This window comes from Macaca fascicularis, chromosome 5 (assembly GCF_037993035.2).
Source record: "Macaca fascicularis isolate 582-1 chromosome 5, T2T-MFA8v1.1".
In the NCBI taxonomy this organism is placed as follows: domain Eukaryota; kingdom Metazoa; phylum Chordata; class Mammalia; order Primates; family Cercopithecidae; genus Macaca; species Macaca fascicularis.
Genome location: NC_088379.1, coordinates 190,823,827 through 190,850,626, shown reverse-complemented (window position 1 = coordinate 190,850,626; position 26,800 = coordinate 190,823,827). Strand labels below are relative to the sequence as shown.

The 26,800-nt window shown below is 41.2% G+C and overlaps 1 protein-coding gene across 2 annotated transcripts; it reads right to left on the bottom strand.

Moving 5' to 3' along the window:
- Window positions 1–79: 79 nt before the first annotated feature.
- On the bottom strand, window positions 80–25,946 carry TLR3 (toll like receptor 3). Of its 2 annotated transcripts, XM_015451133.3 has the most exons (6): window positions 25,854–25,946; window positions 18,830–19,049; window positions 10,411–10,858; window positions 8,414–8,605; window positions 2,949–4,801; window positions 80–2,425 (listed from the first exon to the last, which is right to left on the bottom strand). In XM_015451133.3, exons 3-6 carry the CDS (start codon window positions 10,849–10,851, stop codon window positions 2,197–2,199), a joined length of 2,715 nt encoding a protein of 904 aa, XP_015306619.2. In that variant the 5' UTR covers window positions 10,852–10,858; window positions 18,830–19,049; window positions 25,854–25,946; the 3' UTR covers window positions 80–2,196. The 2 variants fall into 2 exon arrangements, with proteins under 2 accessions (XP_015306619.2, XP_005556526.2); XM_005556469.4 differs by lacking the exon at window positions 18,830–19,049.
- Between the last annotated feature and the right edge of the window lie 854 nt (window positions 25,947–26,800).

Genomic DNA, 26,800 nt, shown 5'->3' with positions numbered 1-26,800 from the left:
TATATTGACTAATTAACAATAATGATTTATTTAAAATATCTTATGAATAGTTGAGAATATTGATAACACACAAAGCATATAAGAAAAGCAGAAGCTGTGATTTTTATTTTATAATGCCAAAATAAAACAGGATTATCGCACAGTTAAAAAGCAAATCTTAACTAAAATGCTGAAAAGCAGTGTCTCAGCTGTCAGGTTGGCAAATAACATGAAAGTGATAATTAGTCCTCCACACATTCACAGTGTTGGCCGACTAGAGACTCTTCAGAACCAGCGGCACAGTGGATATGTCTCATCCAGGGTCATGGAAATCAGCCTTGAGAATAATGACTTATTGGGGGCCGGTCGCGGTGGCTCAAGCTTGTAATCCCAGCACTTTGGGAGGCCGAGACGGGTGGATCACGAGGTCAGGAGATCGAGACCATCCTGGCTAACCTGGTGAAACCCTGTCTCTACTAAAAAATGCAAAAAAAAAAACAACAACAACAACAACAAAAAAAAAACAACTAGCCGGGCAAGGTGGCGGGCGCCTGTAGTCCCAGCTACTCAGGAGGCTGAGGCAGGAGAATGGCATGAACCCAAGAGGCGGAGCTTGCAGTGAGCGGAGATCGCGCCACTGCACTCCAGCCTGGGCCACAGAGCGAGACTCCGTCTCAAAAAAAAAAGAAAAAGAAAAAGAGAATAATGACTTATTTAAATCAAAGTTCCAAAATGTGACATCTCAAATGCTCCTTGAATTCAGCAGACAAGTGAACATTTCAGGTATAGAAATTAACTCAGACTTATAATTTCAGGTTTCTCTTTAAATACTGGAACTATAACTATTTCAAAAAGCTATTCAGGTCTATTTCCAATAATCAGACTCTCTTTTATTGTAAAACTGAAAACTTTTTTGTTGTATTGTAAAACAAACATAAAAAGGCCGGGCATGGTGGCTCATGCCTGTAATCCTAGCACTCTGGGAGGCCAAGGCAGGTGGATCACCTGAGGTCAGGTGTTTGAGACCAGCCTGGCCAACATGGCGAAACCCCATCTCTACTAAAAATACAAAAATTAGCCAGGCATGGTGGCATGTGCCTGTAATCCCAGCTACTTGGTGGCTGAGGCAGGAGAATAGTTTGAACCCAGAAGGTGGAGATTGCAGTGGGCGGAGATTGGGCCCCTGCACTCCAGCCCGGGCGACAGAGCCAGACTCCATCTCAAAAACAAACCAACGAATAAAAAACAAACAAAAAAATAAAAATAGTGTTTCTAGATAAGGACTACCTTATACATGGCATATTATTTTATGGTAAAATAATACATTCCTGTGAATATATTATACAGTGATCATCACCACTAATTATATAGGAATATCTACGATGCTATTTATTATCATAATTTTCAAGATCAGGAGTCAAAAAATCCCAGTGAGCCCAAGTGATTTCGCCAGTGCCATCTCCTGAGTCTGTAACCATGGGAGGAAGGTTGTTTCCACAAAGCCAGTTACTGATTAGCCTTCAGAAAGCAAGCCTGCCCACAATACTCTTAGTAGGAGAATTGTTTCTACCCTCCCACAGCAGAAACTCGTATCTCAGGAAAATACAAGTCAATATTCATTCAAGTAATCATCTCATTAATGAAAATGAATTGCAAATGTTTTCTGCCCTTGGGTATGCATATTAAAAAATATTTAACATTTAACGAAATCAATACTGAGACAAGTACTTACTAAAATACAAAGTGTTTCCATTGAAAAAATACTGTAATTAAACTTGTTAAAAATATGGGTATATATTTTACTCTTTTACAAAGGAAATAGCATTATACCCATTGAAACAATTATCTTTCTTTTAAGTGTATCCAAAAAACGAAAAGATCATCACAAACCCTAATGTAACTCTAACTTTTCTAAAAATGAGAAATGTTTTAAAACTCCTTAAGTTGTCACAGACTCAGTGGTGGATCGTGTATTTATCAGTAGAGAATGTTCTTATGTGCTTCTGTGTTTATTTTGGGTAAAATTTAGTCAGTTGTCAAAAATAGGCCTGAAATAAGGAGATACATTTTCCTAGAAGAGATATAATCGTGATAGAATATAATCACTTACAAATATGAATAAACAAATTATAACACCTTTATGGAAAACTTAAATTTGCCATGGAACTTTTTAAATAGAGAAAGTTTCTCCTTTGCTAATTGAATATTTAAATAAATTTAATGTACTGAGTTTTTGGATCCAAGTGCTACTTGCAGTTTATGATGAAAGGCACCTATCCGTTCTTTCTGAACTGGCCAGTTCAAGATGCAGTGAGATTTAAACATTCCTCTTCGCAAACAGAGTGCATGGTTCAGTTTATAATCTGGAATCTCCTCAAGGAAAATCAATATAATGGAATCCAGATTTTGTTCAATAGCTTGTTGAACGGCATGATGTACCTTGAATCTAAGTAAAGAAAGGTATCGAAGAATTAATACACAGTTCTTAACAGCCAGAATCACTACTATTTAAAATAGTCTGTAACAGAGTTTAAGCTGTTACTGAAACTCAGGGGTTTTTTTTCTTAATTTTGTTTTTAAAATTCTTTGAGTTGAGTAATATTGGTAATATTTAAAAGTTTAATTGAAGCCGGGTGTGGTGGCTCACGCCTGGAATCCCAGCACTTTGGGAGGCAGGTGGGCAGATCACCTGAGGCCAGGAGTTCAAGACCAGCCTGGCCAACATGGTGAAACCCCATCTCTATTAAAAATACAAAAATTAGCCAGGCATGGGGGCACACACCTGTAATCCCAGCTACTCGAGAAGCTGAGGCAGGAGAATTACTTGAATCCGGGAAGTGGAGGATGCAGTGACCTGAGATCATACCACTGCACTCCAGCCTGGGCAACAGGGTGGGACTCCATCCAAAAAAAAAAAAAGTTTAATTGAAAAGCAAGTACACACTTAAAATTTCACAATGTTTACCTACCTTTTGCATAATGGGTCTTTTAATAGATGGTGTGTTATAATAAAAATAATTTTTCTGCTTCTTTTGATGCTGTTAACAATTGCTTCCAGTTCAAAAACACCTGCCTCAAAGTCCCTTTCTTCCAGACAAAATTTGAGAGATTGGTCTTCCTTTTCCATTGAAGAGAAATGTTCCCAGACCCAATCCTTATCTTTATGGGCGTGAATTATATATGCTGCATATTCAAACTGTTCTGTCTGTCTGTCTATTTCTTTGAAACCAAGAACTCGATGTACTGAAACATTCCAGTAAAAAGATATCCTCCAGCCCTCAAAGTGGATGAGAAGTACAACAAAGATAAAAATCAACAGGATACTGGTATTGATCATGAAAAAGAGTTCAAAGGGGGCACTGTCTTTGCAGGATGATGTATCAAAAAGTCTCACTGGGAACCCATGATAGTGGGGTGGAGTGTTGCAAAGGTAGTGGCTTGACAGCTCAGGGATGTTGGCGTGGGTCTTGTTAATCCAATTAACAAACCAGGCAATACTTTCACATGTGCAATCAAAGGGATTAAAGCGCATATCTAAGTTACTCAGGTTCCTGAAAGCTGGCCCGAAAACCTTCTTCTCAACTGATGTTATGAGATTCTTCTGAAGGTTCAATGACTTTAGAGACACCTGATTATCAAAGACAGACGCTGGAAGTGTGTTTAAATTATTCAATCCTAAATCAATGATCTTTAGTTCAGATAAATCCTTGAAGACCTCAACTGGGATCTCGTCAAAGCCATTAGACTCCAAGTTAAGGATGTGGAGGTGAGACAGACCCTTTAGGAAATAAACAGGACCACCAGGGTTTGCGTGTTTCCAGAGCCGTGCTAAGTTGTTATGCTGCAAATCCAGAATTTCTAGTTTCTCGAGACCTTCCAACATGTCATCATTTATGTTGGCTATGTTGTTGTTGCTTAGATCCAGAATGGTCAGGTTACCAAGAGGCTGGAATGGTGAAGGAGAGCAATCCACATTTTTAAGGGCCACCCTTCGGAGCATCAGTCGTTGAAGGCTTCGGACCAAGGCAAAGGAGTTCTTAGTCAGTTGCAGGTACTTGTTGTAGGAAAGATAGATTTCGAAAATATTTTCTAGACCACTCCATTCCTGGCCTGTGAGTTCTTGCCCAATTTCATTAAGGCCCAAGTCAAGTACTTCTAGGTGGCCCAACCAAGAGAAGGCACCACTCTCTATTTTTGAGATTTTATTCTTGGTTAGGTTGAGTATGTGTAAGGGAGAATGAGCAAGTGATACAAATGTTTCATTTGTCAAAGTTTGCAAACTTGTAAAGGAGTTGGATAGACTTAAGTATTTCAGGTTTATCAATCCTGTGAACATATTGCTTTTTATGCCTGAAATATCATTATCTTCCATGTTAAGGTGCTCCAAACATGTTAGCCACCGAAAAGAAAAATCATCAATCTTGGGGAGCGAAGCAAGGGAAATACTTTGTTTAGTAAAAGACCGTTTCAAATTCAGGTACCGCACATTGAAAAGCCCGTGCAAAGAGTGAGAGAGCAAATGCTGTATATTATTATACTCCAGGAAGAAATATTCTAGATGTGGAAGCCAAACAAAGGAATCGTTACCAATCACATTTAAGTTGTTGTGGGAAAGATCGAGCATAGTGAGGTTTGTCCACTTTAGTCCCAAGAAAGTTGTATTGCTGGTGGTGGACAGCTGGCTGTTACTCAGAGACAGATTCCGAATGCTTGTGTTTGCTAATTCCAAACATAGCTTCTCTGTGAGGCGGGGACCCAGCTGGACATTGTTCAGAAAGAGGCCCAATAATCTTCCAATTGCGTGAAAACACCCTGGAGAAAACTAAAGGTAGAAAAAAAGAGGTTAACAATCAAAAGCACAGACTCTGTAAGGTTGTTGAAAAGCTTAGATGCAGTTCTGTTTTTTTTGTTTTTGTTTTTGTTTTCGTTTTTTCCTGAGATGGAGTCTCACTCTGTCACCCAGGCTAGAGTGCAGTGGAGCCATCTTAGCTCACTGCAACCTCCGCCTCCCGAGTTCAAGCAATTCTCCTTCCTCAGCCTCCTGAGTTGCTGGCATTACAGGCGCCAGCCACCACGCCCAGCTAATTTTGTATTTTTAGTAGAGACGGGGTTTCACCCTGTTGGCCAGGCTGGTCTCGAACTCCTGACCTTGTGATCCACCCGCCTTGGCCTCCCAAAGTGCTGGGATTATAGGCATGAGCCACTGCGCCCGACTCAATGCAGTTCTTTACTCCATTTCTAGTCACCCTTCACCACATCCTGTGGGCAGAGCATTTCTCCCCCTTCCTCTAATGCACGAGTCCTTCCTTACAGCGCCCACCTCTTGCTCCAACCTCTGACTCCCCTGGCCACTGGCTAGCTTCTGCTCAGCATTCACAGCCTCAGCTTAAATGCCACCTTTTCAAGGAGCCTTCTCTGACCTTCCAGTCCAGGATCAATCTCCTGGTACTTTTTCTTTATCACCATGAGAACAATTGCAATGAATAAACTGCTCATGAAGTCACTCATAGACTGCCATGAAGTCACTCTTTTCTTTTCTTTTCTTTTCTTTTCTTTTTGAGACAGGGTTTTGCTCTGTCCCCCAGGCTGCAGTGCAGTGGTGCGATCTCAGCTCCCTGCAACCCCCGCCTCCTGGGTTCAAGCGATTCTCCTGCCTCAGCCTCCTGAGTAGCTAAGATTAGAGGCGACTGCCACCACGCCTGGCTAATTTTTTTGTATTCTTAGTAAAGACGGGATTTCACCATGCTGGCCAGGCTGGTCTTGAACTCCTGACCTCATGATCCACCCCCATCTCGACTTCCCAAAGTGCTGGGATTACAGGCGTGAGCCACTGCGCCCAGCCTGGCGGGGCTCTGATTTGTAATGTGTCACTTGGGGGACAGTAGGACTAATGGAAAAAAAGAGAAGTGTAGAAGAAAGGGTGCTTTATCATCAACAAATGAGTTAAAATGCAAAGCCGAAAATTATGAAATTAAGTATGATAAATCTACATGATAGCACTATTTTACAGGCAGTAAAATTTAGCTTTGGAATGATTCTTAATTGTATGGGAGATGTTCATGATATCATATTAAATCTAAAGAGCAGGAGACATCATGATCTTTGGTGGGCGATATAGCATAACTGTTAGGAGCAGGGCCTCCAGTCCCAGCAAGCCAGAAACCCAGCTCTGTCCCAGGTGGATCCTGTGGGGCCTGAGATATGTCACGTTAACTTTCTTCATCTCAGTTTTCTTTTGTGAAAATGACAATTAAGAATAAGTTGATTAGGCCGGATGCGGTGGCTCACGCCTGTAATTCCAGCAGTTTGGGAGGCCAAGGCAGGTGGATCGCCTGAGGTCAGGAGTTCGAGACAGCCTGACCAACACGGTGAAACCCCGTCTCTACTAAAAATACAAAAATTAGCCAGGCGTGGTGGTGGGCACCTGTAATCCCAGCTACTCGGGAGGCTGAGACAGGAGAATAGCTTGAACCTGGGAGTTGGAGGTTGCAGTGAGTCCAAATCGTGCCATTGCACTCCAGCCTGGGCAACAAAGAGTGAAACTCAGTCTCAAAAAATAAAAGAAAAGAAACTAAGAATAAGTTGATTAAAACTACTATATACATAAAATATTTTTAAAAATTTATCACAGTACTTGACACACAGTTAAGTGCCTTAAGGATTTAAAAAACAGTATGAATTTCAGTACAGTAAGAATTTAAGCTGTTGTTTTTCCTTATAATTATTTGGAGAAAAGCCAGGGATAAATGTACCCAAATGCTAACCGTGGTTGTTTCTGACTATGGACATTTGAGGGATTTTTTTTTTAATCACCCCTTATTATTATTGTTTCTCATTTATTGATATATTTAATACCATTACTATAATAAATGTCTTTTTTTTTTTTTTTTTTTTTTTTTGAGACGGAGTCTCGCTCTGTCGCCCAGGCTGGAGTGCAGTGGCGCGATCTCGGCTCACTGCAAGCTCCGCCTCCCGGGTTCACGCCATTCTCCTGCCTCAGCCTCCTGAGTAGCTGGGACTACAGGCGCCCACAACTGCGCCCGGCTAATTTTTTGTATTTTTAGTAGAGACGGGGTTTCACCGTGGTCTCGATCTCCTGACCTTGTGATCCGCCCGCCTCGGCCTCCCAAAGTGCTGGGATTACAGGCGTGAGCCACCGCGCCCGGCCATAAATGTCTTAATCATAGAAAATGCTGTTTAAAAAAATAAAATGAATAGCTTGCACAAAACATCTTAATATCTCAGGATAAATTTGTACGCCATTTATTTTTATGTCTGAAAATGAACAGAGTTGTAAGGAAGGATTTCCAGTAGTCTTGTAGCCTGGAACAAAATGAGTGTAAAATACAGACAACCTGTATATAAAAATGCGGAATCCTATTTAGAGAAAAGGAGTCAGTCGACAGGACCGAGAGAAAGCAAGAGAGCAGGTAAGTTCTTTCTTTCTTCATGATCCAGGACACATAGCCCTCCTGTGCGAATAACTGTCAGTCTTCCCGTGCCCAGCTATGCCCAGGGCCCTGCGAGTTAGCCCACTGCAACCTGGGCGCTGTCCGTGCCGCACAGAACCCTCTTCAGCATAAACAACATCCTGTAAAATCCCCAGCAAGCCTTTGTTTCTTTGCAGTCAGCTTCGCTTGCTGAAATGCCCGTTGCCTTCTCGCAATGTAGTTTCCTACTTTCACTAATGAACATGCCTTTCTCCACCTACAACTGTCTTGGTAAATTCTTTTACCCCTGTGCCACCCGTCCAGATAGTTGTTGCTCCCCCGTGACAGCAAATGATTAGCCTGAAGATCATGATTCCAAAAAGAGACAGTCCTGTCAGTTATTTAAGCTGACTTCATTGTAGGAAGGTTTTTATAACAACATAGTGCTGCTTGTCATTTCCTGAGCCCTGCCTATGCCAGACACGGTCCTAAATTGTTTACCACACAGTCCTGTGAGGTAGAGTCATTATCACGCCCGTTTGAAAGCTGGGAGGCTGGAGAGGGAGAACTTGAATAACTTGCCTGATAACACGATGGTTAAAAGACAAAGCCCAGAGACCAGGCCAGCTAACCCAACTGTGAACCTGGGGCTCTTGACCATCGTACTCTTTTATTAATAATTCTTTCAGAGAGTTTGTGTGACAGAGAGCACTATTTCCACTTTGCAAGGGAGGACACAGACTCAGGGAGGTTAAGGATGTTCCCAAGGTCATGGCACGGGGGTTCCACCCGGTACTGCAGGACTGCAGAGTCCCATCTCCCGACCTCTCCTGGGGCTGCCTGAGCTCTCACGAGGGTGGCACCAATGCCCCCAAGCAGTAGGTGTGAAGGAATGCTGGAAGACAGGCAAAGGCTAGAGAACAACAGATTCCTGTGTCTGTGACACAGATAGGGACTACCCACCTTAAAGGCAGAATGCAAAATAATTTTAGCTTACTTCTTACCTCTTTAATTTGATTCGATGACAACTCTAACTTTTTTAAAGATGAATTGGCAAGGATACCAAGTTCTTCACTTTTTAGCGCTTGGATTTTATTGTTTGATAATAGAAGCTCTTGGAGATTTTCCAGCTGAACCTGAGTTCCTAATTTTGTAGATGACAAGCCATTATGAGACAGATCTAATGTGATTAAATTCTGAAGGGAAAAAACAATAAGCATATGTTAGAGTCTTGGTGTCAAAAACAGTTCTTTTAAATGTAAGTACGTCTTAAAAATATTTCAACAACAAAATCAACACCTCTGTATCATTCTGTAGAATACTAACAGTAAGCATAAGAAAAAATCTTTGTTCTGATTAATCTTTGTTATGTTATAATCTTTGTGATGGTTACCCTTGAAACCATTGTAGGAAGGATTTTATTTCTTACTTCAAGAGTCATTTTATTTCTCTTACCAAAATAAGAAGGATTTAAGCTTACTTATGATATAAGGAAACTTGCTAATTTATAAACTTATTTTTAATAACCATTTACTCATGATGCAAGGATTTTCACATGGCTTATCAAACACAGTGTCATGCATTCACCTTGAAAATAAGTATCAGAAAAAAGAACAGAATGTTTTCTTAAAAAACATGAGTAGAATTTTGCCATCTATGAAATTTAAATAGATTTTTATACTGAGAAAGATTCATAGTTATATAAATTTTGGATCATGACTAGTACAGAATATTAACTTTAGTTTGCTTGTCAGTACTGTGGGATGTTTTATTACCCTTTGCTACTTTTGAATATGTACGCTTCAAATTCAGGCAAAAGGTAAGGAAAAGCTGATGATACCAGTTAAGGCAAAATCTAATGTAATCTCTATTAACGAGAAGCAAGTTTTTTAATTTAAGTCTTTACAAAAATAACATTTTACAATGACTTCTCTAGCAAGATTTTGAGGCCTTTGTATTTGAAGATATTTCATCCACATTAGACTCTAAGAAGACTCAAGAGAAGATTTAAAATAGCCAGGGAGCAAATCACTTTATGTTTCACAGCATATTTACATTTGTAGACTATTCTTGGCATCTGAGGAAGAGCAATGCTCAATTTTTTGTAAGGCCATAAAATGAAGTAACTTGAAAATCACTTTGGTTAAAGAAAAACACTTAATAATTGCCTCAGATTTAGAAACAATAGCTTGCGTTTTGTTTGTTTGTTTGTTGTTTTCTGGTGCGCTAAAGCATTGTAGGGTGAATATGGTTAACTATGATTTATTGTATATTTTTTAAAAGCTAGAAGAGGGTATTTTGAATGTTCACAACACAAATGAGAAACATTGGAGATGATGGATATGATAATCACCCTGATTTAATCATTACACATTGTATACACATATTGAAAGATCTGCATTCTAGATCTCATAAATATGTACAATTATTAAATGTCAACTAAAAAGAAAAGAAAAAAAACAAACTAAAATTCAAGCAAAGTGTTGAAAAGAAAAAGGTAGCCGTCATTGAAAAAGTGACACCACTATTGAACAAGTCATTGAAATAGCCACTGAGGAGATTTCTTAAACCAGGAGTAGGTAATTTTTAGTTGAACAATTCACTTGATCATTGTATCAATTTGTTAATTTTATTTAAGTCAGACTTTGGACTCTAGACTTTTTTCATGACTTCACATACTAAATCAGCAGCACTGAAAGTTCAGTGTCCATGTTCTTATGGGATATTCTGACTCTTCTCTGTTCATTACTTCTACCTTTTGCATCTAAGTTCTGTTTCTAATGGGAAAAAGCGAGAGAGGCAAACATTGAAAATTAAGGATGAAACTGATTTAAGAGTACATTTTCTCTTTTGGAAACATTTTCTATTATAATGGCAATATTTGTGGCAAATTGGATTAGATCAAATTTCTTCCTTTTTCTTACTTTGATGTTTAGATAGTAAGTCTAAGGATGGATAAGTGACTTTAAAACATTAGTAACAATAGACGTTTTCATCTTACCTTCTGCTTTACAAAGGGATTATTTTTAATTTTCTGGATTGAGTTGGACATGAGATGGAGTTCCGTCAAATTCATGCAGAAGGCAAAAGTTTTATCAGAAAGTTGAGATAGCTCATTGTGCTGGAGGTTCAAAACTTTTAACATGGGAAGTTTTTGGCACAATTCTGGCTCCAGTTTTGAGATGGAGTTAAATCCTACATCCAAGATAGTTAGTTGGCTATATCTTGTAAAATTGGCAGCTGGTAATCTTCTGAGTTGATTATGGGTAAGATTCAACACTGTTATGTTTGTGGGGAGATCATCGGGTACCTGAGTTAACTTCAGGTGGCTGCAGTCAGCAACTTCTTGGCTAACAGTGCATTTGTTGGTGGAGGATGCACACAGCATCCCAAAGGGCAAAAGTCCCCACCAAAAGTAGGTATAAGGCAAAGTCTGTCTCATGATTCTGCTGTATAGAAGAAACATTAAAATGTATGAGCAACATTAATAGCAGATGACTTTCAAATGCATTGGTATATTCCTTGTAAAATATACCACCAAAATATGACTATGTATATTATGACTCATACTCTTATGCCCTACAAGTGCATATTATACAAGTAATACATAAAATAGAAACATTTCAAACAGTACAGAAAGGTAAAAAACAAAACATCCAAACTTCCTTCCCATCCTTCACCTTGATCCCAGTTGCAGCGGCAGTGTCTCTCTTTTGATAGGTTCTATCTGTAATTCTCATGATTACCTCCATAAACTTAATATTCTTGCCCTTCTATTTCTTCATTTACTGATTTCACTATAAAGATAAGGAATTTAATTGTATTTTTCCTTCATTCTCTTCACTTCTCTTTAGTTAATTTTGTTTGTTTGTTTTTGTTTTCGTTTTGTTTTGTTTTGTTTTTGAGACAGAGTCTCGCTCTGTCACCAGGCTGGAGTGCAATGGCGCGGTCTCAGCTCACTGCAATCTCCACCTCCGGGGTTCAAACGATTCTCCTGCCTCAGCCTCCCAAGTAGCTGGGATTACAGGCGCCCACCACCACTCCCGGCTAATTTTTTGTATTTTTAATAGAGACGAGGTTTCACCATGTTGGCCAGGATGCTCTCCATCCCTTGACTTCGTGATCTGCCCACTTCAGCCTCCCAAAGTGCTGGGATTACAGGTGTGAGCCACCGTGCCCAGCCAGTTAATTTTTATTTTATTTAAAATAAATAAGTACATTTTTCTCCACATTTCTTCCATTCTTACATTTCCTAAAACTGTCAGCTATAACATTGCTTGACATTGTCAAGATGTGAAATGTTAGCATGTTATCCTGAAACTCTGATTACATATGAGGTCCTTGGCCTACATCAATCCAGAAAATCTAAAGTCAGTAAATATCATTTACAATTTTAAAAATTATTTGTGTTTATTTATTTATTTTTAGAGACAAGGTCTCACTCTGTTGCCCAGGCTAGAGTACAGTGGTGCTATCACGGCTCACTGCAGCCTCCAACTCCCGGGCTCAAGGGCTCCTCCCACCACAGCCTCCCAAGTAGCTGGGACTACAGGCATGTACCACCACACCCAGCTAATTTTTTTATTATTTTTTAAAATTTTACAGAGAGATAGGGTCTCGCTGTGTTGCCCAGGCTGGTCTCAAACTTTTGACATCAAGTGATCCTCCAGCCTTGGCTTCATAAAATGCCAGGATTACAGGCATGAGCCAAAGTGCCCAGCCTCAATTTTACAATCATATAAATTTTACAATCATATAAATAAATATTCACTGCAGATCATAATGTAACTGAAAAATTCTTATCACCTACTAATGTAGCTGTCATAGTATCATAGTGCAATGCATTCCTCACATGTATATAGTGATGCTGGTGTAAACAAACCTACTATACTACTAGTTATATAAAATATAGCACACACAATTATGTACAGTGCATAATAGTTGATGATAATAAATGAATATGTTACTGATTTATGTATTTACTATACTTTTTGTCATAATTTTAGAATGTCCTTCTACTTATTTTTTTTTTTTTAAGTTAAGTGTAAAACAGCCTCAGACAGGTCCTTCAGGAGGGATTCCAGAAGAAGGCACTGTTCTCATAGGAGATGACAGGTCCATGCATGTTGTGGCCCCTGAAGACCTTCCAGTGGGACACGACGTGGTGGAAGGCAGTGACATTGAAGATCCTGACTCTGAGCGGGCCTAGGCTAATGTGTGTGTTTCTGTCTTTGTTTTTAACAAAAACGTTTAAAAAGTTAAAAAAAAAAAGAAGAAAATTAAAAGTAGAAAAAAGCTTATAAAATAAGAATATAAAGAAAGAAAATACTTTTGTATAGGTGTACAATGTGTTTGTTTTAAACCAAGCATTATTACAAGAGTCAAAAAGTTTTGAAAAATTAAAACATTTATAAAGTAAAACAGTTATAGTAAGTTAATTATTATTGAAGAAAGTATGATTTTTAAATAGGTTTAGTATAACCTAAGTGTATAGTGTTCATAAAGTCTGCAGTGGTGCACAGCCATGTCCTAGGCCTTCACATTCACTCACCACCCACTCACAGACTCACCCAGAGCCGCTTCCAGTCCTGCAAGCTCCATTTGTGCTAAGTGCCCCTATGGAAGTGCCATTTGTAATCTTTCCTACCACATTTTCACTTACCTTTTCTATGTTTAGATACACAAGTACTTCCCATTGTGTTACAACTGCCTCCAGTATTCAGTGCAGTCACAGGCTGGCTGTCTGATTTTGCAGCCTGGGCGCCACAGGCTGTACTGTCTAGTTTTGTGTAAGCACTCCCTTTGATGTTCCCACAATGCATTTCTCAGAATGTAGCCCCATAATTAAGTAACACGTGACTGTGTTCTATTTCTTTGGGGTAAATTACTAGGATTGGAATGGATGGGCCATTTGGTGAGGCCGTTTGATTTTATGAGAAACTGCCAGATCTTTTGGGAAAGTATCGCACCACCGACTTCCCTGACAACATTTGGTGCCTATTTTTATTTATTTTTAGTCATTCTGGTGAGTATGTAGTGATAGCTAATTATGCTTTTAATTTGCATTTCCCTGCGGACTAATGATATTTAACAATTTTCATGTGCTTATTGTTCATTTATCTTCCCTTATATATTCAAATATTTTGCTCATCTATTCGATTGTTTCCTTTTTATTATTCTGTTGTAGGAATTTTTTACATATCTCAGTATCAGTCCTTTGTCAGATTCCTATTTTGTAAATATTTATTCCCAGTATGTGGGTTGCCTATTTATTTTGTTACTAATGTCTTCTTAATTATGATGAAGTCTAGCTTATCATTTTCTCTTTTATTTTTATTGTTTCTGTGTCTTCTCTAAGAAACTTCTTCTACTTAGATACTCTCCTCTAAAAAGCTTTATGGTGTTAGCTTTTTTTTTTTTTTTTTTTTTTGAGACGGAGTCTCGCTCTGTCGCCCAGGCTGGAGTGCAGTGGCCTGATCTCAGCTCACTGCAAGCTCCGCCTCCCGGGTTCACGCCATTCTCCTGCCTCAGCCTCCCGAGTAGCTGGGACCACAGGCGCCCGCCACCTCGCCCGGCTAGTTTTTTGTAGTTTTAGTAGAGACGGGGTTTCACTGTGTTCACCAGGATGGTCTCGATCTCCTGACCTCGTGATCCACCCGTCTCGGCCTCCCAAAGTGCTGGGATTACAGGCTTGAGCCACCGCGCCCGGCCGGTGTTAGCTTTTATGTTAAGGTCTGTGATCTTTCCTAAATTAATTATCGTGTATGCATGAAGTAGGAGTCACGGTATTTTGTGTGTATACCCAGTCAGTTAGACCTTTTTCTTTCGAGATGGAGTCTCGCTCTGTCGCCCAGGCTGGAGTGCAGTGGCGCGATCTTGGCTCACTGCAACCTCCACCTCCCAGGTTCAGGTGATTCTCCTGCCTCAACCTCCCGAGTAGCTGGAACTACAGGCACCCGCCACCATGCCCAGCTAATTTTTGTATTTTTAGTAGAGACGGGGTTTCACCATGTTGGCCAGGCTGGTCTTGAACTCCCGACCTCAGGTTATCCACCCGCCTTGGCCTCCCAAAGTGCTGGAATTATAGATGTGAGTCACCGTGCCTGGCCAAGTCAGGCCATTTTTTAAAGAGACTCTCTTTCCCCCACTGGACTGTTCTGTGCCTTCCTTAGAAACCGAATAAATGTTTTAAGTGAGGGTCTATTTCTGGGCTGTCTCCTCTCTTCCACTGAAATATTTGTCAGTTCTTAGGCCAATACCACATTGTTCGGATTACTTTAGCTTTATAACAAGTCTTGAAGTTCAAAGTGCAAACCATCCCATCTTGCTCTTCTTCTAGATTGCTTTTTCTGTGCCATGGTTGATGGAAATTATCCAATGTTGTGTATTCTTTATTATTAATTATTGCTTCTCACTAGAATGTGAAGCTATAATAGTAGAGAACATAGTTCTTATTCCATATGGTGTTGTCTGTGCCTAGAACAACGCCTGCCACTTTGTCAGCTCTGAAGAAATAAATATATGTTGAATACATAGCTGATATGGTTTGGCCCTGTGTCTCCACCCAAATCACATGTCGAATTGTAATCCCCAGTGTTGGAGGTGGGGGCTGGTGGGAGGTGACTGGCTCATGGGGCGGAGTTCTCACAGTTGGTTTAGCACCACCCTCTCGGTACTGTTTTCCTGATAATGAGTGAGTGAATTCTTATGAGATTCAGTCATTTAAAAGTGTGTGGTGGGCCAGGCGCGGTGGCTCAAGCCTGTAATCCCAGCACTTTGGGAGGCCGAGACGGGCGGATCACGAGGTCAGGAGATCGAGACCATCCTGGCTAACACGGTGAAACCCCGTCTCTACTAAAAAATACAAAAAAACTAGCCGGGCGAGGTGGCGGGCGCCTGTAGTCCCAGCTACTCGGGAGGCTGAGGCAGGAGAATGGTCTAAACCCGGGAGGCGGAGCTTGCAGTGAGCTGAGATCCGGCCACTGCACCCCAGCCTGGGCGACAGAGCAAGACTCTGTCTCAAAAAAAAAAAAAAAAAAAAGAAAGAGAAAGTGTGTGGTGGCCAGGTGCAGTGGCTCATGCCTGTAACCCCTGCACTTTGGGAGGCCAAGGCAGGCAGATCACCTGAGATCAGGAGTTCGAGACCAACCTGGCCAACATGGTGTAACCCTGTCTCTACTAAAATACAAAAATTAGCTGGGCATGGTGGCGGGCGCCTGTAATCCCAGCTACTGGGAAGGCTGAGGCAGGAGAATCGCTTGAACTACAGAGGCAGAGGTTGCAGTGAGCCGAGATCCCACCACATGGCACTCCGGCCTGGGCAACAGAGCGAAACTCCGCTCTCGCTCCCCTCAAAATAATAAATAAATAAATAAATAAATAAATAAATAAATAAATAAATAAAGTGTGTGATGCCTTCTCCTTCTCTCTTCTTCCTGCTCTGGCCATGTGAAGGTTCCAGCTCCAGCTTTGCCTTCTGTGATGGGTAAAAGCTCCCTGAAGCTTCCCCAGAAGCAGAGGCTGCCATGCTGCCCGTACAGCTTACAGAACCATCAGCCAGTTAAACCTCTTTCTTTGTAACTGACCGGTCTCAGGTGTTTCTGTAGAGCAGTGTGAGAATGCACTCATACGGTAGTTTTCCACGGGCATTTAATCAGCTCAGGAAAGCCACTCTTATCTCCACACATTGTCACACTTTATTTTGGTGGGATGTGTACCCAATGTAATACTCTCTGGTGTGACCAACAACCTAATTTCAGGTATTTTAAAAAATCAAATACACCCACAAAGTATGGAGATGAAGTAATGGTAATGATATCTAAACAGATATTCCACAAGATCTAAAAGTCATGACACAAAAATTACTCCAGATAAGTTTCAGATAATAAAATTGTCTTAGGTGACTAATCCTAGGAAAACAGAACTAATGTATTTAGAATTATTCTAATATACTTAAAAATAGTGATTTTACTAGTATTCTAATTTAGTTCTCAGAAACAGAAAAAGAAAAAAACTGGCTTCTATAAACTAGTATTCCCATCTCATGGCTTTTACAATTCTGGCACTAATCATTGTAGAGCTGTGCACATTCTTTATATCCACAGGCCATGAGGAATGCCACAGCCAGGCCAGCAAGGATGCACGTTGCTGACTTGCCCAGGTGCATGAAGAATGCAGGGCTGGCAATGATGCCTTTTGAACGCCAGGGACCAGTTCCCCACCTGCCTCCTCTCTCACAGTCTCCCAAACCTCTCTTCCAGTTCCTTCAGAACTTCCTACCTCTACTTACCAACTCACAGGTAAAGTCCCTACGATACATTCTCCTTGCTTAGGCGAGAGGTACCCCTCTGGTAGGGCTCCGGCTAGAGGTCAGAATTGCTGAGAAGGACTAATCCATTACAAAGCATATCCCTGAATGACTGAAGGACTTTCCCCATCTGAAGACATTTCATCAGTGGGCAAAGCTCGCCTAATGCTAGGCGGGAGGAGTGAAAGAGGAACAGACGTGGAGAGAATCTTATGAAATTTCAGAATTGCAACCATGCACACAAAAATCCTAAAGCCTTCATTTCCAAAGAAAAGAGATCTTGATTAATAAAAAACTTCTCACCAGTAACGTGAACTGTTGCGGGAAGTCAGGGACCCCGAACAGAGGGATCAGCTGAAGCCGCGGCAGAAGAACATAAATTGTAAAGATTTCATGGACATTTATTAGTTTCCCAAATTAATACTTTTATAGTTTCTTACACCTGTCTTTACTGTAATCTCTGAACATAAATTGTGAAGATTTCATGGACACTTATCACTTCCCCAATCAATACCCTTGTGTTTTCCTATGCCTGTCTTTACCTTAATCTCTTAATCTCATCATCTTCTTTGTAAACTGAGGAGGATGAATGTCACCTCAGGACCCTGTGATTGTATCAGCTGCACAAATTGTTTGCAGAGCATGTGTGTTTGAACAATATGAAATCTGCGCATCTTAAAAATAAAAGAACAGGATAACAGCGATGTTCAGGGAACAAGAGAGGTAACTTTGAACTGGCATCTGGATGGAACAGAGCTATATTTCTCCTCTTTCATAAGCAAATAGGAGAAATATCGCTGAATTCTTTTGCTCAGCAAGGAACATCCCTGAGAAAGAGAATGCGCCCTGAGGGTAGGCCTATGAACGGCCCTCTCAAAGCGGGCTTTTATGGTCTTTTACGGTTGAAGCCGAAGGGATTAAATAAGCCCTGGTCTCCTGTAGCGCTCCCAGGCTGATTAGGATGAGGAAATTCCTCCCTAATAAATTTTGGTCAGACAGGTTATCTGCTCTCAAACCCTGTTTCCTGATAAGATGTTATCGACGACAAAGCATGCCCGAAACTTCATTAGCAATTTTAATTTCGCCTCATCCTGTGGTCCTGTGATCTCGCCCTGCCTCCATTTGCTTTATATTTTATTACCTTGTGAAGTATGTGATCTCTGTGACCCACACCCTATTCATGCACTCCCTCCCCTTTTGAAAATCGCTAATAAAAACTTGCTGGTTTTACTGCTGGGGAATATCACGGATCCTGCTGACATGTGATGTCTCCCCTGGACACCCAGCTTTAAATTTCTCTCTCTTGTGCTCTTTCCCTTTATTTCTCAACCCAGCCCAGACACTTAGGAAACAGAAAAGAATCCACGTTAAATATTGGGAGCGGGTTCTCCCGATATCTGGCGCTAACGTGGTCTTTCTTTTTTCCTAAGTGTATGTGGGAACCTGACTCCTTTTGGCAGGTACAGTGAAACGACATCGGCTTGGTTCACAGATACGTGTGTTCGACTCCCTGACGAATGGTGAATAGTCTGTGTATAATCCTGGTTAACTATGGGACACACGGAGTATAAAAATTATACCTATCTCTTCTATATTAAACTCTGGTTAAAACAAGGAATGATTTGGGTGCCCATGGAAAATATGGTCTCTCTATTCAGGGCGGTGGAAAAATACTGTCCTTGGTTTCCTAAAAAAGGAACCGTATATGTAAAAGTATTGGACCTTTTTACAGCATTCCAGGACTTTGTCTCAACAGGGAATTGTGCTCCTGTCACTGCTTGGGATGATTGGGCCTTGGTGAGTGCCATCCTAATACCTCCTCAACTTTTCTCTCACATGGCCTTCGTTATCTGATCAGCCTCTCCATTCAGCTACTCCTCTTCCACCTAACGATGCTGAAAATTCAACGTCTAACTCTGGTGACTTTGGCTTAACGTTACCCCTTGATGATCTTACTTCTTTTCACGAAGAGCAAGTACTTGCAGCTCCCGTGGCCGTGGCCGTGACTCACTCAGCCCAGGACCATAGATATGCTAATTCGTCCCTCTTCAAACCTTTGCAGCATTTGTCTCTAGGTGTCACCTAATGGCTCCGGGACCAAACTACAATTTACCTGTAATTCCTCAGGCCTTCTATCCACTTCAGCCCCTCACCCTCCTGTCGTTTCAGTTCCTCAACTGGTCACGTTGCCATCCCCTCAGCCTGCTTCTTTGTATGGTTCTTCGCACATGGACGCCAGCAATCACCGGTATACTTCTGCTTCTTCTACTCCTTCAATTCCCCTTTCTCACACTCTCATTCTGGTCTGCGTCGATATGCGCCGCTCAATTTTACTTTAAAAAAAAAAATTTAAGGATGCGTGTACTCAGTACGGTCCTACTTCTCCTTAGGTTAAAATGGTGTTGCAAACTTTTTGTACAGAGGTCGCTTTGCTTCCTTTAGACTGGGACATTTTGACAAAAGCTGTTCTGACCCCATCTCAGCATTTACAATTTCGTACTTGGTGGTCAGAGGAGGCCTGTCTGCAGACTCAGCTATATTAACTAATGGCATTCTAGTTACTCAGGCTCAGCTCACAGGCTCCGATCGTTTCTCTGATACTTATGCCCAATCAGGCTTTGAAAAACTGTAGACTTTAACTCAATTGGTTTCTGAACAGTTACAGCTTAAAAATGTGGAACCCTCTCTTTCCCCCTGGAATTCTCCTGTGTTTCCACTAAAAAAGAAATCAGGCATGTGGCAGATGGTAACCGACTTAAGGGCCATTAACGCTGTAATGAAACCTATGGGGTCCGTCCAGCCCGGCATGCCTGCCCCTGCTTCAATACCTAAACATTGGCCTCTTATAGTCACTGATCTTAAAGATTGGTTTTTTCATATTGCTTTACATGAATCGGATTGTGAAAAAATTGCTTTTACTGTATCATCTATCAATAATAAGGAGCCTGCAGCTCGTTATCAATGGAAAGTACTTCCTCAAGGACTCCTGAATAGCCCGACAATCTGCCAGCTTTATGTTGGACGGGTGCTGTCACCGGTTCGAGCCCAATTTCCCCAGGCCTATATTCTTCATTATATTGATGATATTTTAATTGGTGCCCCCACTGATAAAGAATTAATTGACTGTTATCAAATTTTGAGCCGCCGTGTTACTGAGGCTGGATTACACACCGCCCAGGATAAAATTCAACAGACCACTCCTGTTCAATATTTAGAAATGATGGTCGAATAAACAATGCATCCAACCTCAAAAAAATTCAAATTAGGAGAAATTCCTTAAAAACTTTAAATGACTTCCAAAAACTTTTGGGTAACATTAATTATTTAAGACCTACTTTAGGCATTCCAACCCATGCACTGTTGAACTTGTTTTCTACTCTGCGGGGAAAGTCCCATCTCCACAGTCCCAGGACTTTGACCCCTGAGGCTTCACTAGAACTGGAATCCGCAGAGGAAAGAATCCAGACCGCCCAGTTATCTAGAGGACAGCCGTTTCAGCTTCTGGTTTTCGCTTCATTACACTCCCCTATTGGACTAACAGTTCGAAATAATGATTTAGTGGAGTGGTGTTTTCTTCCTCATTCTGTGTCAAAAACTTTGTCTGTCTATCTGGACCAAACTGCCGTAATAATTGGCCAGGCTTGGTGTACAATACTTCAAATTTCTGTATTTGATCCGAATTTAATTGTAGTTCCTTTAAATCGGCTCAAAGTTCAGGCTGCCTTTCAACATTCAGCACTGTGGCAAATTCACTTGGCTGATTTTATTGGTGTTATTAACAATCATTATCCAAAAAACGAACTGTTTGATTTTATAAAAATGACATCTTGGTTGGTCCTTCGACTAACCAAAGATCAGCCCATTCCTGAGGCTGTTGCAGTGTTCACCGATGGCTCCAGCAATGGTAATGCTAGCTATGCAGGTCCTACAGACAAGCTTATTCCTACTTCTTATATTTCTGCTCAAAAGGCAGAGTTAATTGCTGTGATTACTGCCTTACAGGATTTCCCCAAATCTTTAAATATTGTCTTTAATTCTACTTAACATGGGAAAGAGGATGTGCTTGGGTTTCACCAGATCATCAAACAAAACCCACAGAGAAAAGACGTCTGTGTCAGAGATTGCCCTCAGACGTGGTGAGATCTGTGCCAACTTCTTAGAAGCTGTCATGCCAAATCACAATGGGTCTAATTCAATCCTCTCTGATGGCAATGGAGACTCATCTAACTAATCCCACTTCTAATTACCTTTCTTTTTCTCCTTACAAACCTAAAAATCTCTCCATTTCTATTAGCCTAAAAATAACATCCCTCTGTTTTTCTCTTCCTCCTTCAGCACTCAATCTCGCTTATAATGGGTTTTATTTAATGATTCTCCTCTTTATACTTTCTGTCTCTCCAGTTTCCTCTCACACTGATTTACCTGCTACACATAATCATTCTTATTGGGCTTATGTGCCTTTTCCTCCACTTACTCGACCTCTCACCTGGATGGACGCTCCTGTGGAAATCTGCACTAACGACAGTGTGTGGATGCCTGGAGCTACAGATGACCATTGCCCCGCTCAACCAGGAGAAGAAGGCACTGCTTTTAATGTTACCAGGGGTTACAAATAACCACCTCTGTGCCTCGGACACGCACCTGGTTGTATTCATCTAGAAACTCAAGTGTGGGCTGCTTATCTTCCGGAGAGATCAGTTACAGAGGAACCGGGACATTTGGTCTCTGGCCGCTCCCTTTCTCCTTTAAAACAAATGAAAGCGGGAGTAATGGGAGATGCTCCATACTTTCAATAGAAACCTGCAGGAAAACCATGCCCTAAAAATTTTGAGGGCCCATCTAAAACTTTAATTTGGGAAGACTGTGGTAACTCACATGCAGTAATATTTAAAAATGACTCATATGGTTTAGTAATAGACTGGGCACCAAAGGGCTGTTTAAAAAACCATTGCTCCTCTGGTGGAAGGGAATGCCTGGAGGCTACTTATTTTATTTCTTATTGGGAGAATGAGAATCATCCTTCTACTTTGCATAGGAGGTTCAGCTCATTCTTTCCCGTAAAATGGGAAGATAAAGGCATTATCCTCCCCGCCGCGCCAAGGCCTCGTATGATACTCCCCATTCTGAGCCCAGAACACCCAGAACTTTGGAAATTGGCTATTGCTATGTCTGGACTGTGAGTATGGGAAGGGGAAACTATTCTGTCTGTTGTACCCACTACTGCCCCCATCTCTCAGTATCAACGTAGATCCAGACATTCTGCTTTACTTACCTCCAGCCTGACTATTCCCATACAGAGTTGTGTTAAGCCTCCTTACATGCTGTTAGTGGGAAATATAAAAATTTGGACAAACAATCAAACTGTCCAATGCATTAATTGTCATTTGTACACTTGTATTAACTCCCATTTTGACTCCAGGAAAAGTGTAATGTTGGTTCGAGCTCGAGAAGGAATCTGGATTCCGGTAACTTTGCCCAGACCTTGGGAATCCTCTCCCTCGATGCATTTAATTAATGAAGTGTTACAGCAAATTCTAAAAAGATCTAAGAGATTTGTTTTCACTATAATCACTGTGATCATTACAGTCACTGCACTGGCCACCACTGCCGGAATGCCGTTACATCAATCTATTCAAACAGCTTATTTTGTTAATAATTAGCAAGCCAATTCCACCCAAATGTGGAATTCTCAACAAGGCATTGATCAAAAATTGGCTAATCAAATTAATGATTTAAGACTGTCTGTTATTTGGCTTGGAGATCGGGTAGTGAGTCTCGAACATCACTTGCAAATGCAGTGCGACTGGAATACTTCTGATTTCTGTATCACCCCATATTCCTATAATGAGACTGATCATTCATGGGAAATGGTCCAGGGACACCTTCTGGGAAGGGAAGATAATTTATCATTGGACATAACTAAATTAAAGAAACAAATTTTTGAAGCCTCTCAAGCTCACTTATCCATTGTGCCGGGAGCTGAGGCCTTAGATCAGGTGGTGAAAAATCTTTACGGATTGAACCCCATGACTTGGATCAAGTCTACTGGGGGCTCTACTGTGGTGAAGTTTGGAATTATGTTTCTCTGTTTAATCGGCTTGTTTTCAGTGTGCCGGGCCAGTCAAAGAATCCTGCGTCAAAATCGAGAGAATGAACAAGCCTTCATCACCAAGGCACATTTATGTAAAAAGAAAGGGAGAGATGTTGTGGGAAGTCAGGGACCCCGAACGGAGGGACCGGCTGAAGCCACAGCGGAAGAACATAAATTGTGAAGATTTCATGGACATTTATTAGTTCCCCAAATTAATACTTTTATAATTTCCTATACCTGTCTTTACTGTAATCTCTGAACATAAATTGTGAAGATTTCATGGACACTTATCACTTCCCCAGTCAATACCCTTGTGTTTTCCTATGCCTGTCTTTACTTTAATCTCTTAATTGCATCATCTTTTTCATAAGCTGAGGAGGATGAATGTCGCCTCAGGACCCTGTGATTGTATCAACTGCACAAATTGTTTGTAGAACACATGTGTTTGAACAATATGAAATCTGGGCATCTTAAAAAAAAAATAGAACAGGATAACAGCGATGTTCAGGGAACAAGAGAGGTAACTTTGAACTCGCCGCAGGTGAGCTGGGCGGAACAGAGCTATATTTCTCCTCTTTCATAAGCAAATAGGAGAAATATCGCTGAATTCTTTTTCTCAGCAAGGAACATCCCTGAGAAAGAGAATGCACTCTGAAGGTAGGCCTATAGACGGCCCCTTTGGAAGCGTGTGCTGTCTTTTATGGTCGAAGCCGAAGGGATGAAACAAGCCCCAGTCTCCTGTAGCGCTCCCAGGCTGATTAGGATGAGGAAAATTCCCGCCTAATAAATTGTGGTCAGACAGGTTATCTGCTCTCAAACCCTGTTTCCTGATAAGATGTTATCGACGACAATGTGTGCCCGAATTTTCATTAGCAATTTTAATTTTGCCCCATCCTGTGGTCCTGTGATCTCGCCCTGCCTCCATTTGCTTTGTGATATTTTATTACCTTGTGAAGCATGTGATCTCTGTGACCCACACCCTATTCATGCACTCCCTCCCCTTTTGAAAATCGCTAATAAAAGCTTGCTGGTTTTACGGCTCAGGGAGCATCACGGATCCTGCCGACATGGGATGTCTCCCCTGGACACCCAGCTTTAAATTTCTCTCTCTTGTGCTCTTTCCCTTTATTTCTCAACCCAGCCGAGACACTTGGGAAATAGAAAAGAACCCAGGTTAAACATCAGGAGCAGGTTCTCCCAATAATGAACCACTGGAAAACAATAGAGATAAGCTTTCCAAACATTTAGAGAAAATTATTTTGAATTTAAAATTTCATATCCAGGCAAGGGGTATAGTGGCTCATCCCTGAAATCCCAGCACTTCAGAAGGGGTAGGCAGAAGGATACTTGAGACCAGGAGTTCAAGACTAGCCTGGGCAACATAGTGAGACCCCATATCTACACACACACACACACACACAAAATTAGAAATTAGCCAAGTGTGGTGGCACAAGCCTGTAGTTCCAGCTACTTCGGAGGATGAGGCAGGAGGATCGCTTGAGCCCCGGAGGTTAAGGCTGCAATGAATCATGATCACACCACTGCACTCCAGCCTGGGCAACAGAGCAAGATCCTCTCTCTAAAAAACAAGAAAATTACCTTTGGCCAGGCCAAAAAAATTACCTGTGGCTCATGCCTGGAATCCCATCACTTTAGGAAGCTGAGGCTGGAGGATCCCTTGAGCCCAGGAGTTTGGGACCAGCCTGGGCAACATAGGGAAACCTCATCTCCACCAAAAAGTTTTTAAAAATTAGCTGGGCATAGTGGTTCGCACCTGTGGTCCCAGCTACTCGGGACACTGAGGTGTGAGAATTGCTTGAGCCAGGGAGGTCAAGGCTGCAGTGAGCCACAATCATGCCACTGTACTTTAGCCTGGGCAACACAGCGAGACCGTGTCTCTAAATCAATAAATGAAATGAAATGAAATAAAATAAAAAAAAATTTCACATCCACCTGAATAACTAAAGAAAAAGGTACGAGTATTTTGAGATATGCAAAAATGCAGTAAGTTCATAGCCATATGATCTGTATGAAAACGTTATTCCAGGACATGCTTCGGTAAAACAAGCAAAAATGCAGTTAAAGGATGAAATGAGAGTGAAGAAAAAGTTGCTGTTGAATGAGATCTAACAGAAATAAAGAAAATGAAGAAGCAATGAAAAAGAGTCTCACTTGGCCTTAGAATATTTGGCCTTGGAAATATTTTGTAAGGGCACATGGAATTCACATTCTTCGTCCAAGTGAGAGACAATGTTGCCTAATGGTTAGGACATGGGGTCTGGAGCCAGACTACCTGGAGTTAACCACTATTCATAGTTTGATTTGTAAACTTTGCAACCTTTGTATTAGGTTAATACATAGGCACGCCCCTGTGCAGACACATACCAGCACATAATCATCGGTAAACCTGGGAGCCAACTTGCTGAAGCCAACTCCATTTTTGCCCAAGTGCCCACAATTGCCAATGCCAGTTTCTGATCTTCCTGCACACCTGAACATCTTTCCACTTCCCCGCTTCTTCCATTATCCTTCGTGAGGTGAAAGAAAGCCATTTACTTACTCCTAGGCACACCTGAATGTTCTCTCCTATGCAAGACACTGTCACACAATGCCAGCTGCTGTCTCCCCTCCTGCCAATAAAACTAACAAAAGGGGACACGCTCTTTTAACATCTTGGAGTTTTGTTTCTTTAAGGTAAAGTGTGATTTGTTAAAAAGGTGTTGCAAAATGATTTCCATAGCTTCCCTAATGTGTTTTTTCCAGGTACAGAATGCTACAGAGGAAAAAAATTAAATACTGCATAAATATATGATCAAATTAACCAGATACTGGTGCTTTTACTTGTATTCTGAGTTATACCCTTCTCCCAAGCCCATGTCATCTCCCGGTTCTTCCACTTTCCTTCCTGAATGATTCTGACTAGATTTCAAGCACCAGATCCAAGAAAGACCAAAGAAGGTTAAAACCATACACATTCTACTAACGAATTCTACTCAGCAAGAGAGACCCTGCCCAGTAAGAACGTGAAATGAACACCTTCACTTACTTGGATGACTGCTGGCCATTCCTTTTTTCTTTAGTCCAAATCCAGACATTTCATCAGGGAAATGTGTGACAAATAGGCGGCACTCTCGAAAGTGAAAGTAAAGCTTGAAAAAAATGCTTTTATGTTTGGTGCATTCCAGGAAAGGCAAAGGGGGAAAACAAAAACAATCTCCGACACCTCAGAGAGGTGTTTCAAACTGCTTCGAGAAACATCTTGTTTTTATTTTATTTTAACTTTTTTAAAGCTGAGATCCTTGGATTTCATTAAAAGGGTCACAGATTTAGCAACAGCTGAAGTCGAAAGTGGGGACCTCACCATTTGATGTGGATGGGTCTGGACCTCTACAAGTTAACGAATAACAGTGAATCCCTCGATTTTCTGCTAGACTCATGCAAAGCTGTCAGAATTGGGTAGTGTATGGTCACAGGGACAGAAAAAAAAATTCCTAATCAAAGCTAAAGTACTTTCACTTCTTCTGTCTGGCTTTTATCTCTTTGCAACGCTGTAAAATAACACTGCAGAAGTTAACCTCTTGTCCCAGGAAGAAACTGAGTTTCACAGCAAAGGAAGAGCCGATCATGGCAGAGCCGAGAGGCAGTCCCATTCCTGCTGATCCACTTTTCAATGGTCAAACGCGTTAGGGAACAAATCAGTATGCCCAGTAAAGTTCAGATTAACTAGGCATTTCGTTCTTAATTCGCTTTAATGACTCCAACTAGTTAAGTGAATGCGCTTGTTAAGAAATGAACTCACTTTTTTTCATTACAGATGTACTAGGATATATTATAACTATGTTGTTACACAGTGAAATATCACAGTTGAAGGAACTGTAGACCACCTAACCTCGCTCCCTTGTTTGAGAAATCAGGAAAACGAAACCTAGAGAGGTGAGTGGCTTGCCTAAGGACATGCCACAAACCACCATACGCGTCTATCACACAAGTCAT

Coding starts and splice junctions, on each gene's coding strand:
- TLR3 (XM_015451133.3), bottom strand. CDS start 10,851: ATGAGACAGACTTTGCCTTATACCTACTTTTGGTGGGGACTTTTGCCC. Junction 4,802..8,413: donor CATCGAATCAAATTAAAGAG/GTAAGAAGTAAG, acceptor TTCTACCTTTAG/TTTTCTCCAGGGTGTTTTCA. Junction 2,426..2,948: donor AAAGACCCATTATGCAAAAG/GTAGGTAAACAT, acceptor TTCTTTACTTAG/ATTCAAGGTACATCATGCCG.